A 17,501-nucleotide genomic window follows, 5' to 3' on the forward strand; every position below is an offset into this window, starting at 1 on the left:
TCTCAGCTAAAGCCTTGCTCAATCGAGTGTCAGGTTGCAAACACTGCATACATTGTGACAACATCTTCATTCACAGCCCAGCAGAATCGTCTCCACACTATTCATCTCGTATGACCTCATCGTGTTGACAAAAAAAAAATAAAAAAAACTGCTTGCGTGGCATCATCCAGCACAACAGTGCAGTTAGTGCAACATTAGGCATTACTCTAATTCCTCTTGAAAAGTGGGTCAGGGAGAGGGTATGTGTGATGTGCCGGTGATTAACCCCACCATACAGCTCTGTGATAGCGCCTGTTTGACACAGATGAGCTGGATTTCATGTTTTTTTCCCCAACAGCAGCCTGTAAACTGAGCCGGGCATCATTAGCATGCGGTCTACTGCATAGCGCTGCCGGTAAAAGTCTGTGTTTATCTGTATGTATGGCTGTGTGTGTGTATGTGTCTGAGTGTGTATTCATCGGTATGTGTGTGTGTGAGAGTGTGTGTGTGTGTTTATCTGCATGTGTGTGTTTGTATATGAGGGATGGTTGGTGCCAGGGCTGTCTCCCCTTCCTGACACCCTTCCTGAGGGCCCGGGGCTTGGTGGACCCCAGTGGTTGCACTTTATGCCTCAATAGTTTCCATATGTTGTGATGTGAGGCACAAATGCAAATGGGGATATGACTTCAAAAGAGGTCTTTAACTCGATGATGGGGTTTGTAGGAATGTGTTGCTGCTAATAGATGTTTAGTTTTGGGGGGGAAACCTGTTTTGCCATGTTTCCTGTTCCAAATTGTTTATCTCAAAATTGACTTGCAATATACTGCAGGATTTCATTGGAGTGAAGTGTCTGAAAAGGTTTGTTATTGCTACATATTGTACTTTCAGTCAGCTGAAATATATGCGATATTGTTAAAGCTGTCCTAAGTAACTATGTAAGAGGAATTTGTAATGGACATGTCAGTAAAAAAAAATATAAAAAATAAAAAATACTTTTTAAAATTGAAAATCTTACATACTGTAGTACAGCTTTAAACAGCACACATATCGGCTGACCAACAATATATTGACAACCAGAGCTTTGGGGTGAGTACTCAGGTCTCTCACTATTTGCCTAATGTGTCAAAATCAAAGCCCCCCTTCCCCCCTCCAGGGCAAACTGACACACAGCATCAGCGTCAGCCATAAGTCACTCTGTCTGTGTTTGACCCAAATTGCCCGGTGGTTCTCTACAGCTGGAATCACAGCTGGATTATGAGCTCCACCCGAAAGAACCTGAAAAACCTTTCTGTTAACAAGGTCACGGTCCAGCACTTTAAACAGTCAGTTTGATTTTAAAAAGGTGAAATTAATGTTTTGAAATTTCTAGAAAAATAAATAAATGCAATTTAGATGCTGGTCATCTTTGTGGTTATCTGGTTGGATAGGATAAACATTGCTATCCTCTTCAAATGTTTTTAAATCTTTCTTTTTTGATAATTTTGCCATTTCCATGAGCCTTTTCTAATGAAAATACTTTAAAATGTGCATAAAAGCATTGAACTCCAGCTAATGAGAATGTATATAGAATCTCACTGTTATCTATTTTGTATTCCCCATCATTTTAATTTGCTGTCCAATACTATTTTACAGTGTCTTACAAATAAAAACGTAAAAGGACATTCAATGCAATTCATTTGAAGTGTGTTCAGCTGTGCACCTACAAGGCAGAAGATCTACACTTATATTTTTCTTGTTTTGGAAACACCAGTTTTACCACTACATCATGTGATCCCAGCCTGACCCGCAGAGTACCCAGGGTAGCGTTTAAAAACCCTGAGCTAACCCATGATTTAGGGTTGTCGAGGCAACAGGAGAGCCACGGTAAAAGGATCCTAGGCAAAAAGGAAGACTTGGAAACACAGGCCTTCACTTTCACTATTGTGCTTTGGCCACCTCCCACCCGCCGTCTCAATCCCACTATTCATCCACTCTGCACAATGAGACCAACACAGCTTCCTCCCTGTCCCTCCTCCTCCTACCCCTAATTATCCACCCGAATCTCTCTCACACACACACACACACACACACACACACACACACACACACACACACACACACACACACACACACACACACACACACACACACACACACACACACACACACACACACACACACACACACACACACACACACACACACACACACACACACACACACACACACACACACACACACACACACACACACACACACACACACACACACACCTCTTTCTCTGGCCTCTTTAACTCTGCTCATTGATGATCATTTCCCAAAACAACCACAATCTCCGCTCCTATTTAACTTGTTCTTTTTGTTTCCTAAATTGGGCTTCTTCTCGGTCAGTAAAAGGCTGATATTGTGATATTGTGTTCTTGTCCTCAGCAGTGGTTGTGACAGCTGTTAAAGAACGAGCAGTGCAGATGGGCTAGTAACAGATGGAGGGGGTCAAGCCCCTTTGTTTACATTCTCATTTACAGAGCCTGGGCTGTGTATTGTCACGAGATTCTTTTTAGGCCTAGGACCTAATCTGCAAGTCATCCCTACGTCACTGTCCTCTCTCATCCAGCTGTTATCTGACTGATAACACATACAACTCCTCATTTAGGACACAACTGCAAACGTGTAGACAGCTTCAATGTCTTTCAGGTCAGTTTTTTTGATTAAATCCTGGTATCTCACAGTTGTTCAGTCTCACGGCTCTAATGAGAGCAAATGCAATAGGGAGCTTTTTTCAGCAACAACAAAATATTCAGGATGCCCATTAGTTATAACTGTAGTAAAACAAATTCTAACTTTTATATATCTAACTATTATTATATGTGATAAACCCAGTGTACACAAGGAACATTAAGCAGCTTAAGAGCTTCTCAGGAGTTAGTGGAGACACAAAGAATAGTGTTTGGACATACTTTCACAAGGTGGTCTCATACCATAGGCAGCTCATTGATAACATATATTGGCCTTTACATTTATATAAAAAGAACATAATTCAACGAGGTGCGCATACAGCTTGTGTGCTGCCCTAAAATAATAAAAAATTAATGCTGTTTTGAAACACAAATGACTAACAACTTGTGCAATTAATGACAAAAATGTGCATTTTGCAGAGCAGTAAGCCCAGGTGTATATTGTATAAGGGCCGTGAACTTCAGAAATTCAAAAAAAAGGAGGAAGCTGTACATCTTCAAAAATGCAACAGGCTACGACTGAGATATTTCTGTTGAGAGACCTGCCTCTCTAAGGTCAGAGCAGACGTGGCATCGAGAGGCAGGCGGCACAGCTCGGCTATTTTCACTTCAAAGGCAAAACAGCAGAAGAAGGAGGAGGAGGAAGCCTCTCCTCTATTCACTGGTTGAATACAGCCTTCTCTAAACGGTGAAACACTTCTTTAAATTACAGCAAAGTAAACTCTGCCAATTTCTGACACAGTGGCCCCCTTCTCACAATCTTCCCAGCTATAAACCAACAAAAAGGGGGGTTGAGGCCAGGTCAGTGTTAAGACTAATCTACTATGTGCCATCACTAAGACAGCAGTATTGTCCCACCAAGGTATTATTAGCGTTTTATCACCATCTTAAAGATGAAGTCTAGTAGTCTGGTCGATACTGGTGAACACTTGTTGTCAAAATCACTTTTTGTCCAAATCAGTGATTATTTCCATATGTACTGTGCATGCGTGGGAAAATAAATCCAGTGTTAATACACAGCCTAGGCTCTGTAAACAGACATGTTGCCAACTATGGTGGCCTCTTTTGATTACATATCCGTTGTTTACATACAATTTCACAGAGCCTAGGCTGTTTATTAACACTGTGCTCTATGATGAATCTCATTGGTCTAATATAGTAATTCATAAAACGGCGCAGTGATGTTATTTAAATCATAATAAGCTTAAAGCATTTTTGAACTGGTCGACATTATGTGCATATAGTAGTACAGCATTCAGAAGCGTTGTGAGTGTCTATTTCATCCTGTGGATTTAACAGGATGTGAGCAAATGATGAGTTCATGTTGTGGGAGAAACCAAACTGTTTAAAAAACTAGAGGCAGGAGCTGAGACGAGAACACAGAGAGACAGCCACCTCACAGCTGACGGGCCCCGGGCTACAGGCTGATGCAACTCCAAGAAATTTAGCTTTTTGAAAAATGGATGAAAACAGCGCAGAGTTTTGGAGTCACTTATCAACTGAGGCTTGAAGGTGGAGTCAGCGAGTCTGGAGAATGCTTGTTGTCGAAATCAGTGAATATCTCCTCACGATCCGCTACCTGTCCCTATAATGTGTGTGTGCTGGGGGAAAAAAGGGGTGTATACACAGCCTAAGCTCTGTAAACTGGTACGTAAACAAAGGGTATGTAAATAACAGGGGGGGATAGAATAGATAGCAGCACGCCCGTTTACAGGCATGTTTCACCCGTTTGTGAGGAGACATTCACTCATTTTGAAAAGAAGTGTTGACAATAATAGTTAACCTAATACCAAATAACATTGCTGGCAGTGCACTGAGGTACTTAAAAAAAAGTGTACAATTCATTTAAGGAAATACTTCTGTGTGTGGGAACAACATATGAAGCCTGTAGCTCTGTTTTCACCCCTCATCACTCTCTGAAAATTCCTTCGTCAACATGAACCGTGACACACTTGTAGCTGCCTGTGATAAAGGGCCCTGCTGCCATACGCACTAATGCTAATGACAAACGAGCGTACTATCAGCCAGAGAAGAGGCCCGCTATTCTTCTGTTCTGCTCACTCGGCACTGGCAGTGAAGACAGAGCTAGCGTGTGCGTGTGAAGCCCTGGTGTGATGGTGCTGCCATGTGAGCGAAAACTAGAGAGGATAAACAATGCGGCCGGGCAAAAACAGCTGTGAGTAGTTTTTCCATGGAAGGGTTTTGGTACTTCTGAGCCTTTTTGAGCCTTTTGAGTGTTTTTTCAAAAATGTCTAATTATGGTCAGAAGTCAGTTTTTCAGTGGCTGAAAGTTATGGGTCCATGTTTCAAAGGATAAGGATAAGATTTTATATCTTTTTTTGTCAACAATTCTTAGTTAAAGAGGCCAAAACCAAGAGTGTTTAAGCCCGTCTTTCAATACTTGCCGACTTTCCTAATGAAGGAACATGAACGCCAGTAAAACAGTGTGGTTCATTGATGTGCTTTTAATAGTTTTTTTGGACAACAATGGTTTGAATGTGAGCTTCAATGGTTGTCTGTCTCTATCCGTCAGCCCTGTGATTGACTGGAGACCAATGTCAGTTGGATTAAGGTTTCTGTCTCTATCCATCAATCTTTGCTTTAGTGAAAACAGCCGAAAAAGAAACAATTATCTATCTATCTATCTATCTATCTATCTATCTATCTATCTATCTATCTATCTATCTATCTATCTATCTATCTATCTATCTATCTATCTATCTATCTATCTATCTATCTATCTATCTATCTATCTATCTTTTGTGTGTGGGAAAACAGTCATAAAACCAAAAACACAATAATCTTAAAGACACTTAAATGCTCCATAGGGCATGAAATTATGAGTGAAAAGTATGAAATTAACAGTTAACTGAATCATGATTATTCAGTCCTGTATAAACAGTCATTATATTTAATGGGGGGGAGAGTGTGTGGCACTCATCCAAACTGCTGAAACCCAACAAAAGACCAAAGTTGCATTGGAAGATCTTTGTACACAAAGTAACACACTGGAGGATGAAGTTAAAGCCTCCGTGTCTGTGTGTATAATGTAACACAGCTGCTCTCTCCACTCCACTGGGTCATTAGCACAAATAAATGGTCTGAACCACTTCCGGTGGTGAAAAGAAAATGACTATATGATAGATTATTTTTCCATGGAAGATAGAAATCCCTCTTTTTTTCTTTTTTTACAGAAGCAGGAAGTAACTCACTGTCTTTGGGGATGACGGGGCTGGTGGTTCTTCCCACCGGGCTGGAATGCTTGGGCCCGCGGCCAGGCATTTTCAGTCCAGTGGACTTGAGCATGTTCATTCTGCAGCAGTAGGTGGGCCCGTGAGGTCCTGAGTTCTCCTCCTCCTCCTCCACTAGGCGATGAAGGCTTGTGGTTAAGGCACTAGATGTGGGAGTGCTGGCTGTCGCTCTCCATGTTTAGCTGCTGGAACCAGAGAAAGGAGGGTTAAGGAAGTCATAAACACAGGAAAGATTAGTAGATCATTAGAATAGTATGTAAAGAAGCAGGTTGAGCAGCTATCTGAAGGGAAAGGAATGGGACCGATCTGATCCAATATCAGTATCAGGGTTTCATATGGCTCTAGTCCAATAATTAGACGCCACCAATCCACGCACCGATATTTCTAAATGTGATTATTTAAACCATGAAAGAGAAGTCCATTTTAAGGCTACTATAGCTATGTGATGTATCACACGTTAAAAAGTATTTATTCATTTAAAAGTTCTGCAAATTGTGAAGGAGTTGAAGTTCTTATACTTTTCTGTATTGAAACAGTTCAAATCAGTTCAATTAAATGGGTTCCAATACATTTAAACATTTTTGCATTATTGTATATTTTTGAATTGCCATGTTGCTGCAGCCTTTATATCCTTACATTTCACCAACAACAAACCATATAATACTTATATTGGAAAGTATTGGTGTCGGCCAATGTCCAAAACCCAGATATCAAAATTAGGTAGGAACTGAAAAAATAGTGGGGCGGGTGTATCTACTACAGAGTGCCTGCTTATGTCACCCAACCTGTACAACTAGTATTTCAGACACAAGAATGTGTTAGCTCAATGTACAGCAGAACAAGGCAATGGTATGTCTTACTCCCCCGAAGGTTTTCAAACTTTTGTGCAATTACCAATCGTATCACCACTTGGAAACTACTACAGTATTAGATGTTCTGCAAACTCTATAGACCCATGCAATGATTTATAGTGCACCAACGCCTAGGGCAGCAACATGTGCGTAGCCACTGAGGAGTCACAAGATAAATATGAGGCATCGTAAAAAGTATTTTTACAATACAATGACTTGTATTATCATTTTATCCTGTTTTCCTTCTAAAATCCTTTCAAGTAAACTATATGAGACCAGAAAGAATATTGTTTGGTTGTTAAACTACTCCAAACTCCACCCAAGGCCATATAACAAGACAAAGTTAAAAAGAAAATTAATACAAATCTAAAATTATAATACCACTACTTTACGGTGCCCATGAGCAAGGCAAAGGCAAGTAGCCCTCAACTAGTGCATGCCATTCATGACTAGACACTTAAGCAGCAAAAACAAACTCCTACAGATCAAACCCGAAATCTTTATTTAATGTAGGCCTATTTGTTCTAGTTATATTTACATCACAAACTAACTAACTAACTAACTTACATTATTATTGTGATTTCCATTACGCCCTTTATTTGTCACTGTATTTCTATGTCTTTTCTTGTACTAATAACACCCCCATTGTTCCATATATTCTCTCATGGTCAACTTAATATCCATGTCGTCACCAGAGAGTAATAATATGACAGAGCTACAGATGTAGGCCGGTGCCCAAGTGGAGCATGGCCTACAATTCATGAGCCACAGAAGCCCCATTAAGAAGATGTAATGCTGTTATAGTCTTCAATAAACAACACACATCTGGTTGAGGAGGCTCTTAAACCACATTGTGTAGCAAAGGCTATATTAAGAAAGAAAAAGAAAGGAGATTCCATAGGCTATTCAAGGCGTTGCATGTTAATCATTTAGCCTAATCTAGATAATGAAAGAAACAGGCATCATCTTCTTAAGCAATCAATCCTATTAAAACCTTTCGAAATAGAATGATGCTTTTGTTATAGCTGAATTAAAACAAGACCCATATGACGGCTGCTCTAGTTTGCATATGATGGCCTAAGCTTTTCAATATGCTACGTGGGCCTGATTCAATTTTTTTCTCCAAATCCGACACCTGATTCTAGAGAAATAGCGGATGGGATGCTAATGCGCACCTCCACAAAATGTAACACAACGCCGGTTTGATCCATTGTTGTAGCTACTGCGGCAACGTGGTCCAGACTGTCCTTCACTCAAACCCCCACACCCACCCACCCCTCTACCAGTCCCCTCCCTGCAACAACAACACAATAAATAGCATATAAAGCATATTAAACGCAGGATAGCACTCACCTTTCTGAGTAAATATGGGAGGGGTATGGGGGTGCTCCGACAAGAGGCGAACATTCAATTCAACCCTTGCCAAGGGGAGAAAGGGGGATTTGTGGTTGCCACTCCCTGGGATGCAAATATGGATGCTGAAAGGGAGAGTCAGCGCGAGAGGATGGCAACAACTGCACAGTGTGTGTGTCAGTAGCGACCGGTAGCGACACAACGAGCCTAGCACTATAATCACTTAGCCTGTCGGTTCATTCTTCAGTAGGAAAAGCTATTAAAGCAGCCGGCGAATAGACGGAGATAATGGACCTTTAGCGCTGGTTTTAGGAGGGGTACACTTGCGCACGGGTCCTGGAAATTTCCCACGATAGGAAACGCAGCATCAGCAACACTCAAACGCAACTTTTCTGTCGTCCGGCTCCCAATAAAGCCGTCTCTAAGCGGTTTTTCTTCGGTGTTCCCACGGTGTAGTAGGCTATGTGTGGATGTTTCGGGTTAGCTCAGCCTCCCTGTGACTCAACCCACCGGCTAGACTGAACAAAGGGGGCTGGGAAGTAGAAGAGGAGCCTCCTCCTGGGGGTTAACCAGCGATGAGAGTGAACACAAAATCTTGAATCATCTCCGTGACGTTCTCCGTTTGAAAACATGGGGGTTTAAAACTGGCACGTGCCTATCGGTCAAAAGACGTGACTCACAAAGCATGAGTCAGTATCATATCTAGTCATTGGCACTTTTATTTGAATTCGGCGTCAATAAAATCATAAAATTATTAGATTTTTGCAATAGCATAAAACATTTATGAATCAGTGCCCAGTGTCTCTGTAACCGCCTTCCACAGTGCAGCTTCAATTGGAAAACATGGCGTGTCACTTGTAAAAGTCAAATTTTTACACGAAGCACAGCTGTTTAAAACATGTTGCGTACGCCGAACTTGTAAGTGGTTTCTAATGTTTCGTAATACGATCTTAATGTAGATAGAAGCACTCCTGTTATTTCACCAATTAGTAAGGAAACGTAAAATGTATACAATTCTGAATGGAGTTTGGTTGAGGGTCCTCTTTCAGAACCACAGTTTACAAACAGATTTGAGATATCTGATATACTGGAACTAAGTAAGATTGATAGAGCGAAACTATGAGTTTACACTAAATGGTCACGGTGAGCACGTGATCCCATAGGAGCGCGTGGGCGATTCATTCCCATTCATTCTCATATTTCTCTTATGCTGTGGGCGGAGCCAAACCCGTTGATATCATATGGGTCGTTTCCGGCAGGTTTTTAAACACGCCCTGATTGGTCAGAGGACACAAAAGTTGACACTGAGAACCACTTTGATTGGTCAAATTGGCCGGTTCTGGGAGGGCCCTAGTTTGACAGCTGTACCGCGAAATACAGACATCTACTGCTGCTCTTCAAACACTGATGTACTCGGTCCATGGATGTACTCCCTATGACTTCACTGTTGGATGACTTTTTTTTCAGAATATTTTTTTTTTTAAATCTGTAGATTTGTTTTGGCTTCTTAGCATTTTTTATTAGACTATAATACTTTTTTTTTAAATTATAACTTTATTGCTGACGGATAGATAGATAGATTAATGATAGATAATAGAATTGCTGTTCATTCCTATTATGCTATGTTAATAGGCTATGTAAATAATTATATGCTACCTTTTTGTATATGAAATTTGCGAAATGAAGTTTGATGATTTAGAAAGGTAGTTAGATAGATAGATAGATAGATAGATAGATAGATAGATAGATAGATAGATAGATAGATAGATAGATAGATAGATAGATAGATAGATAGATAGATAGATAGATAGATAGATAGATAGATAGATAGATAGATAGATAGATAGATTATAGAAAATATATTGGCGTAGTGTAGTTTATTCTACCGACCACTAGAGGTTCCTAAAGCTCTGTAAAGGAGTAGGCTATAATGACTGTATCGTTTATGTGAGATTCATAACTTGACTTGGATCACAGCTGAATATTTGCTTTGGTATATCTGAAGCTAATGTGGATCATAATGCACAGGGACTATAGTTAATAAATTAACCCATATATACTGCACTTTAGCCTTTAAATTACAGAAAGCAATTGTCTCCTTGTGAATGCCACCTCATAACTTAGTGGACATGTAATCATATGTCCACACTAGGTCCACAGTATTTGCGACAATGCTGTTACCCGTTAGCCTGGTGTTGTGTCAAAATGTTGAATATTTTCTAAAATTATTTTCCTGTCAATGGCTTCTCATACTATATGCTTATGAAAAAATAAGAAAAATCCTATAATTAAGACTGCATATTGATTGATATTTGTATTCAGTCCTATCATTTAGTGTGTGTGTGTGTGTGTGTGTGTGTGTGTGTGTTTGTGTGTGTGTGTGTGTGCGTGCGTGCGTGCGTGCGTGCGTGTGTGTGTGTGTGTGTCTGGAGACCTGTGTGAGGTGTGAGTTCCTCTCTGCTCTATCTAACATCACTGGACAACAAGTGACACTTGACACAAAAGACAACAGATCAGTTTCACTCAAGCTCACAGGAAGTCTGTTCTGGAGGACTGTGATAAAGGCTGTAAACAGTTATGACCAAACTGTTATGAGAAAGTGTTTCCAGTTCAAAAGCCATTTGTGGTGCAGACCTATTTTTTTTTTAACCTTTATTTATACAGGTATATCCCATTGAGTCCGAAGACTCTTTTGCAAGGGAGACCTGTTCCCATTTACACGTTACCATTCAAACACACATTCATACACCGATAGCAGGCTAACTATATCGACATTCACACGAGGCAAGGTGGGTGAAGTGTCTTGCCCAAGGACACAACAACTATGACACAGGTGGCAGGGGGCGGGGATCGAACCTACAACCCTTTGATCATCGGCCGACCCGCTCTACCAACTGAGCCACAGACGCCCCTATGCACTAATATGAAATGAAAATAAAGTAAAGTATACAATAAAATAGTAATTTAAAAGCAACAACCGTCGCTGGTGTATTTATTGGGTCTGGGCCTTTGCAATTTTCCTGCTTTTTGAGGTTGAAATTAAGACATTTTACCCTAAACAAGCCCCTTGCTTCTCTGTATCCTGTTTAACTGTTTTACCATCTTCTGAATGATCTGAATAAATCATTCCAGAAATCATCTAACTTGCTCTTTATTGCCACCTAGTGACATACGCCACAAAGTACACCCTCCTCCACAGAGCATCAATGCTGTTTAAGCTCTTCAAGGTTTTTTGGGGGTCTTTTTTCCCCCAAAAAATTGTTTTAACCTATCTTTTTTTAAATCAATATAATTTTATTTAGCTCAAGCCTGGTATTTAATATAATATAACTGGTATTGTAACTGCCTCTATTCTATGTACAGGTATGTTGATTACATGTCATTTAGCAGAAGGAAACCAACACTTCTGGAGGTATACAGGTTTTTAGAGTCTGGGGTAAATTATTAACGTAATCAAAAACAGATTTACAGCCTCAATTTAAAGGTCTGAGCGGTGTTTGCCTCCCTGAACGGGTGTGATGAATAATTCCACAGTGGACAAGATCAGAATGAAAAATACTCTGCCGCCAGTGAAGTGCTTATCAATGTGTTCTGATAGCTAGATAGTCTGTTAGCCCTGTGACCTCAGTGTGTGTGGGGGGGATTGAGAGGTTGCAGGGATCACAAGTTACCATAAAAACATTTACTCAAGCACCATATACTTAAGTCTTATGTACTTGGGTCTTTTATTCGTGACACTTTTCTACTTGTACACCACAACAATTCCGAGTGAAATATTGTACTTTTTACTACAATGATCTGATTTGTCTATCCTGAATGAAATAGCGCCAGTGAGGTAACAACTAAATCTGTATTATGTGATCAAATTTACCCAAAGCTCAAGAGCCTGTTCAATCAATGCCTATTGTTTTGTCATTCACACAGTTGTGTAATGTTAAGATATCCACATAGGCCTACTTTTGGCCTCACAGTGCGTCATGTTTTGGAATAGGCCTGTACTTAACAAAATTACGCCGACTAAAGTTTGTCTGATTATGAATATGATGTTTTGATTATGCACCATTATATCCTATTTTCTTCCGATTCCTTCACAGTGACTGACTTCCATCCAGTCATAATTAAACTCCAACAAAGGAGTCACAGGCTGAATTAATATGCAGCGTAACCAGATAAAGCCCCTTCTGTGATTTATAATAATGGCCTCAGTGTTTCTGAGTGTGTGGACCTTGTTCTTTCTCAGGCCACTTTCTTAAGGGGAAGTGACTGGATTACAAACTAATCCCATTATGATGCTGCGGCTGCTATGTTCTATGTGGTTGGAGGGATTAGAAGATAGAGGCACCAGCTTGGAGATTGGGTCGGCAGCAAACTGTGGGACTTTAACCAGTGACTACGACATAGACAACAATGGCACATGTAAACAGTGTAGATGACACCTGTTGCTGAGCGACAGTTGCCCCCCGGAGACACACTGACATGGTATGTATAATTTGGTTTTATCATTTGAGTAAACATTTTTTTTTAATAGTTCTCAGCATCAGCACTCTTCATAAAGACAGTCAACAGCCCGGCACACAGTTGATGGATGAGGACGCGCAGGAGGCAGCCAAGTTTGCTGTCAGCTTAAATGAGCAGTAAATTCACACCATGTTGTGGCAGGGTAGACACTTGTATGGAGTATAAAATTGGTGCCAACACAAGTATCCTGGAGATTTATATTGTTGTTATCATGATAAAAAACTGATTAAAAAGTGGTAGTTATTTCAAATTAATTAAATTTGCAAGGAAATTATGAAGTGATATTGTTGAAAGAAGTTGTGGTTTTCAATAATCTTGGCTGAGGCTGTCAATTCAGAATGCCAAACTGCAGGCTAAACCGGTACAAAATCCATTCATTCTATCATCCATCAAAATATTGAACAGCACTGTATAATAGTATTATTCATGAAGCATTGAGATATTGTAATTTAATTACATATTACGTAGTTTTATAATACCTGTGTTTTTATTACTTTGACATTGTTTTTATTACCTTGAGGTATTTCATGAATTGTCACTCAAAATGAGAATTTACGCACTTTAATGCATGGGTGCATACATTTGATTTATGTTATGTGTGTAGGTGCACTGACAAGTGTGTTTTGATGATGCAGTTGCTTGGAGCCCAAGACAAATTTACCTATGTCAGGTCATATAGGAGGGAGGAAGCAAAACAGAGGAAAAAATATAAATGTTTTATTATTTTTAGAAAGTTTAAATCATCCCTCATATCTCTTGCTTCAGGCTGATTTGATCCACTGTTGATTTTAATTAGAAAATACTATCTTGTCCAATTTTTTTCCAACGCACGTGCGAATACTCCTGTTAAATTTTCTTTTTATTGTAGGGGAGAACGGGGTAATCTGAGCCACTTTTTACATTTGCTCCCCTCTAAGCGAGCTACAATGATTTATCACTCAAATATACACATTTCCCATTAATTCAGGATGTTTCCTAGAAATGGGCATTAGCAGATTTTTTTCAAGACAAAGGGCAGTGAAAATATGATTGTTTTAAAAAAAGTTGTCATGTGGCTCACTTTACCCCAGCTGTGGGGTAAACTGATCCACTTACTTTTTCCACTCTGAAACTATAATAACAACACATATATATAACAGTAAAAATCCTGAAAGCTAGCCACACATTCCAGAACTAATGTCGGACTAGTAAAATAATAATGGGGTTTGGTCAATTAAGCAAAGCAAATTTTTTCAAAAGGTTTTAATAAGATTCAAATGAAAGATAGAACCAGTTAGATTAGAACATAGTCTGGGGGTCAGAACACAGGACCCTTAGAGCCAGCTTGTGTCTGGGGGTCAAAGCATAGGAAAATCAGAACCAGCGAGAACAGCCTGGGACTCAGAACACAGGAGAAGACCCAACTGGATTATAACATCAGCCTGTCATACTCTACAACTAGGCCTACTCTACATTCCAGCCCTGAAGGTTACAGGGAAAGATGAGAAGGTGCTCTTTCCGTGTGGTTGCCCCAGGTCGTCTTCCTGGTGTATTTCCTTGGCATGATGGCTTTTCTACAATGTGTATGACATTAAAATAAAACATATGTTATGTAATGTTACATTAAAATATGTTTAAGACTAAACTTAACTTGTGCCTCATGGTGGGGGAAAGTGAGACAGTGGCTCACTTTCCCCCACAGCATTTGGCTCACTTTCCCCCACCACCACAATTTGAGAAAAAACTACCTCTAAAGCTGGGAACACACCGCATTGGCCGCCTGCGGCGGTTGGCCGCGTGAATGCAGGAGGTTCGCCGCTTGGTCATATTGGGCCATGTTCACCGCAGTCGCCGCCGCGGCCAACCGCAGCCTCATCGTAGGCAGCGGTTGGCCGCGTGACAGCAGGAGGCTCGCCGCTTGATCATATTGGGCCATATATTCCTGACGCCGACGCCGAGATCAGACCCGTCACACTTACGGTGCAACAACAACAATAACATGGTCCAGCTGTGCCACAAAATACAGATGTAGGTACACTGTGTACAGCGGCAGTCATGTCACAAATATCAAAACAGCATGAAGACGCACCCCGATCGCAAATACACATTAACAGCAATTCAGCAACATACTAAACACATTAACAACAGCAGTGTGTGCTCAGCTGCAAAAATAAAGGCAAACATCAGCCTACCTGAAAGTGAAAGTGTGCCGGCTGACGGAGGACAACACCGGTTCTTCGCTGCACTATATTGGAATTCCACACGGACACCGCCGTCAAGTTTGGGTAGGCTATATTATCCTCAGGAACAGCACACAGCTTGGTGAGTTTCACTATGCTAACCGGCGCTACCTTGGCTAAAGTACAATCAACAGCTAAACAGATGCAAAATAGCCTACACATATTTGCAGAATGTATTGGAAGCCCGATGTCCTCACTCCACACGCCCACCTCGTCTTGCAGACCACCGCTACCGGGCAATCTCAACGCTGATTGGCTGTGGAGGCGCGGTGCCCGGCGGCGCTGCAGAAAAAGATGAAAAATTTCATCTTTTTCTGCGGCGCCGTGCTCGCCGCACAAGCCTTCGATTCACGCTCCTTCGATGACACAATTTCTATGCGCCGCTAATGGCCGCGCTCCCGATTCACGCGCCTCTCATGAGGCGCGGCCACGCGCCGCGCAAGCCCCCGCCGCCGGCCGCTGGACGCCGATTATTGGGTGGACGCGCGGCCACGCGCTAGTACATTGACTTTGTATGTAATCTCGCCGCGCGGCCAGTGCGGTGTGTTCCCAGCTTTAGCCTTTCAGGCTAATCTTTAGCTAATATCATCACATGTTTTTATATGTTGGTAGTTCATCAACACGTATGATAGAAGTTTTTCTACGTGAATACATTTGCTTTGGCACAACAGTTGATTAAGTTGACAGCAAGAAAATTTACTTTTACATGCAAAATACCTATTTGGTGAAAAAAACATGCTTACCACAGCACCATGAGTTCCTCTCTTTCAGGGCCATGGGGAAATGAGAGGGGCTTGAAAACATATATCTCACATGACCACAAATGTTTTCCGTTGCCTAGATACAGGGAGTGGCTCACATTACCCGATGCCTCAGATTCCCCGTTCTCCCCTATAATATTTTATAATATATAGAATATTTTTGGGGGGCGGACAGACTGATTTTTTTTTTAAACTTCTGTATTTTCATTAAAGTAACAGCACATTTCCTGAATTCAACACTTTTCTCTCAAATATCCAGAAAACTAATTTCCTGAAATATTCCTACTCTTACAGGGGTCTGCTGAATGCTGTGTTTTTGGGACCGATCTTCCGCTGATGGTGTACCATCTGTTTTGGAGAAATAACGAGAGATGAGAGAATGATTAACTTAGCAGGAAATGGGGCCAAAAAAAGTGTGTGTGTTTTTGTGTGTGTCACTGTCAGAGGTGTCAGTGTCAGTGTGTGTATGTACATGACAGGAGGTGAAGGTCTGAATGAGGGGACAGAGCTCACTCACTTAAAACAAAGACGGCAGAGCATCTGACCCAGACAGAAAAGAGACACAGTGACAGAGAGACAATATGCTGGAGCACAGACTGTAACAGGTGTCCGCATGCTGTCCAGCAATATTATCATTGGATAGTTTTATGCAAATCAGGCAGTAAATCAAACTCAGGGGACTGTATTTCTTCTTTAAAAGCATTTGTTCTTAAAGTGATTTTTGGCTGGCTGTGTCCAGTGCAGCCAGCAGACTAGTAAGTGCCACATTTACAAGTACAGCAGCAGCACAATAGCTGTGAGAGAGAGACTGTGTCAAGGTCTGAGCAAGCAGTCATTGTATAATACAGGAAGATTTTTTTTTATTATTGCATTTTTTTCGTTACCACTGGAGAAGCAGCAGCAAGGTTTAATACCATTGGTTGTATACAAGCTGTTGGGGCTGCGGGCTAAACTGTGTCTTCATCATCCACCTCCTCGTCCTCCTCTGCTGCAGCAAACCAACATCATCAAGGAGCCAAGCACGTGGCTCTTCCATAACCTGCGGCAGTCTCAGGTAATGCATGAAACTGGGCTATGTGTGTGTGTGTGTGTGGTACATATTATGTTTATTGTGTGATGTTTTCAATGTATGAGCAGGTAGAGCAAAACTACCCTGTAGGTGTAATGTTAAAGCCTTATAGTACTTGAACTTAGACGTAGACCAAATATGGACAGAAGGGTGTTTTGGGCCTGCTTGCCAAATCGCAGCATTTCAATTATGTATGTCAATCAGCATTCAGGTGTGATGCATTCTTGATATACTGAATGCATATCAAGAATGCATGCACAAACAGTACTTTCACCTCGAACACACACTACTTTTAAGCCTGTGCACACACAACGTTTTGCAAGAAAATGTAGTGTGCGTGCGAGGTCAAAGTGGTGTTTCTTAATATTTGGCCTAAACAGCACCTCATTCTCAAGTGCTCACTTTCAAATCAACATGAGACCCCAGGGAAAACAAGTTTCACTAAAACCAAATCATTGGTTGCAGCAGCAAAATAGTGCAATATTTAGGGCACAATGTGGAAAATATTGAATCTTACACCAAACACAAGCTGGACCAAGAAGGCTAAGAGGGGACAGCGGTCACAACTTCAGTTAACCAGGAATATGACAAACATTGTAGTCTACTGTACAAATACATGTTGACCTGACCTGAAGCAAAGTTGGAATTCTAAAATTTAATCTTTTATGAAGTATTGATGTTAATTTGTAATTATTCATTATTAGTGCCAACGGTTTGAGTTTTAAATGCACTGTAGTATTAATGTTTATTGGGGTTATTTTATCTCAATGGTAACTCAGTGTTTAC

At 40.9% G+C, this 17,501-nt stretch overlaps 1 protein-coding gene across 3 annotated transcripts in view; it reads right to left on the bottom strand.

Annotated features, from left to right (window-relative positions):
- clip2 (CAP-GLY domain containing linker protein 2) overlaps nucleotides 1–8,613 on the bottom strand; it is a 36,328-nt gene extending 27,715 nt beyond the window's left edge. For all 3 annotated transcript variants that reach the window (XM_080041223.1, XM_080041222.1, XM_080041221.1), the window contains exons 1-2: nucleotides 8,149–8,613; nucleotides 5,906–6,129 (exon numbers count right to left, since the gene is read on the bottom strand). In XM_080041223.1, coding sequence (XP_079897349.1) covers nucleotides 5,906–6,005 — 100 coding nt within the window. In that variant the 5' untranslated portion in view covers nucleotides 6,006–6,129; nucleotides 8,149–8,613. The remainder of the gene's footprint in view (nucleotides 1–5,905; nucleotides 6,130–8,148) is intronic.
- Between the last annotated feature and the right edge of the window lie 8,888 nt (nucleotides 8,614–17,501).

This window comes from Ammodytes marinus (assembly GCF_949987685.1).
Source record: "Ammodytes marinus genome assembly, chromosome: 14".
Taxonomy (NCBI): Eukaryota; Metazoa; Chordata; class Actinopteri; order Uranoscopiformes; family Ammodytidae; genus Ammodytes; species Ammodytes marinus.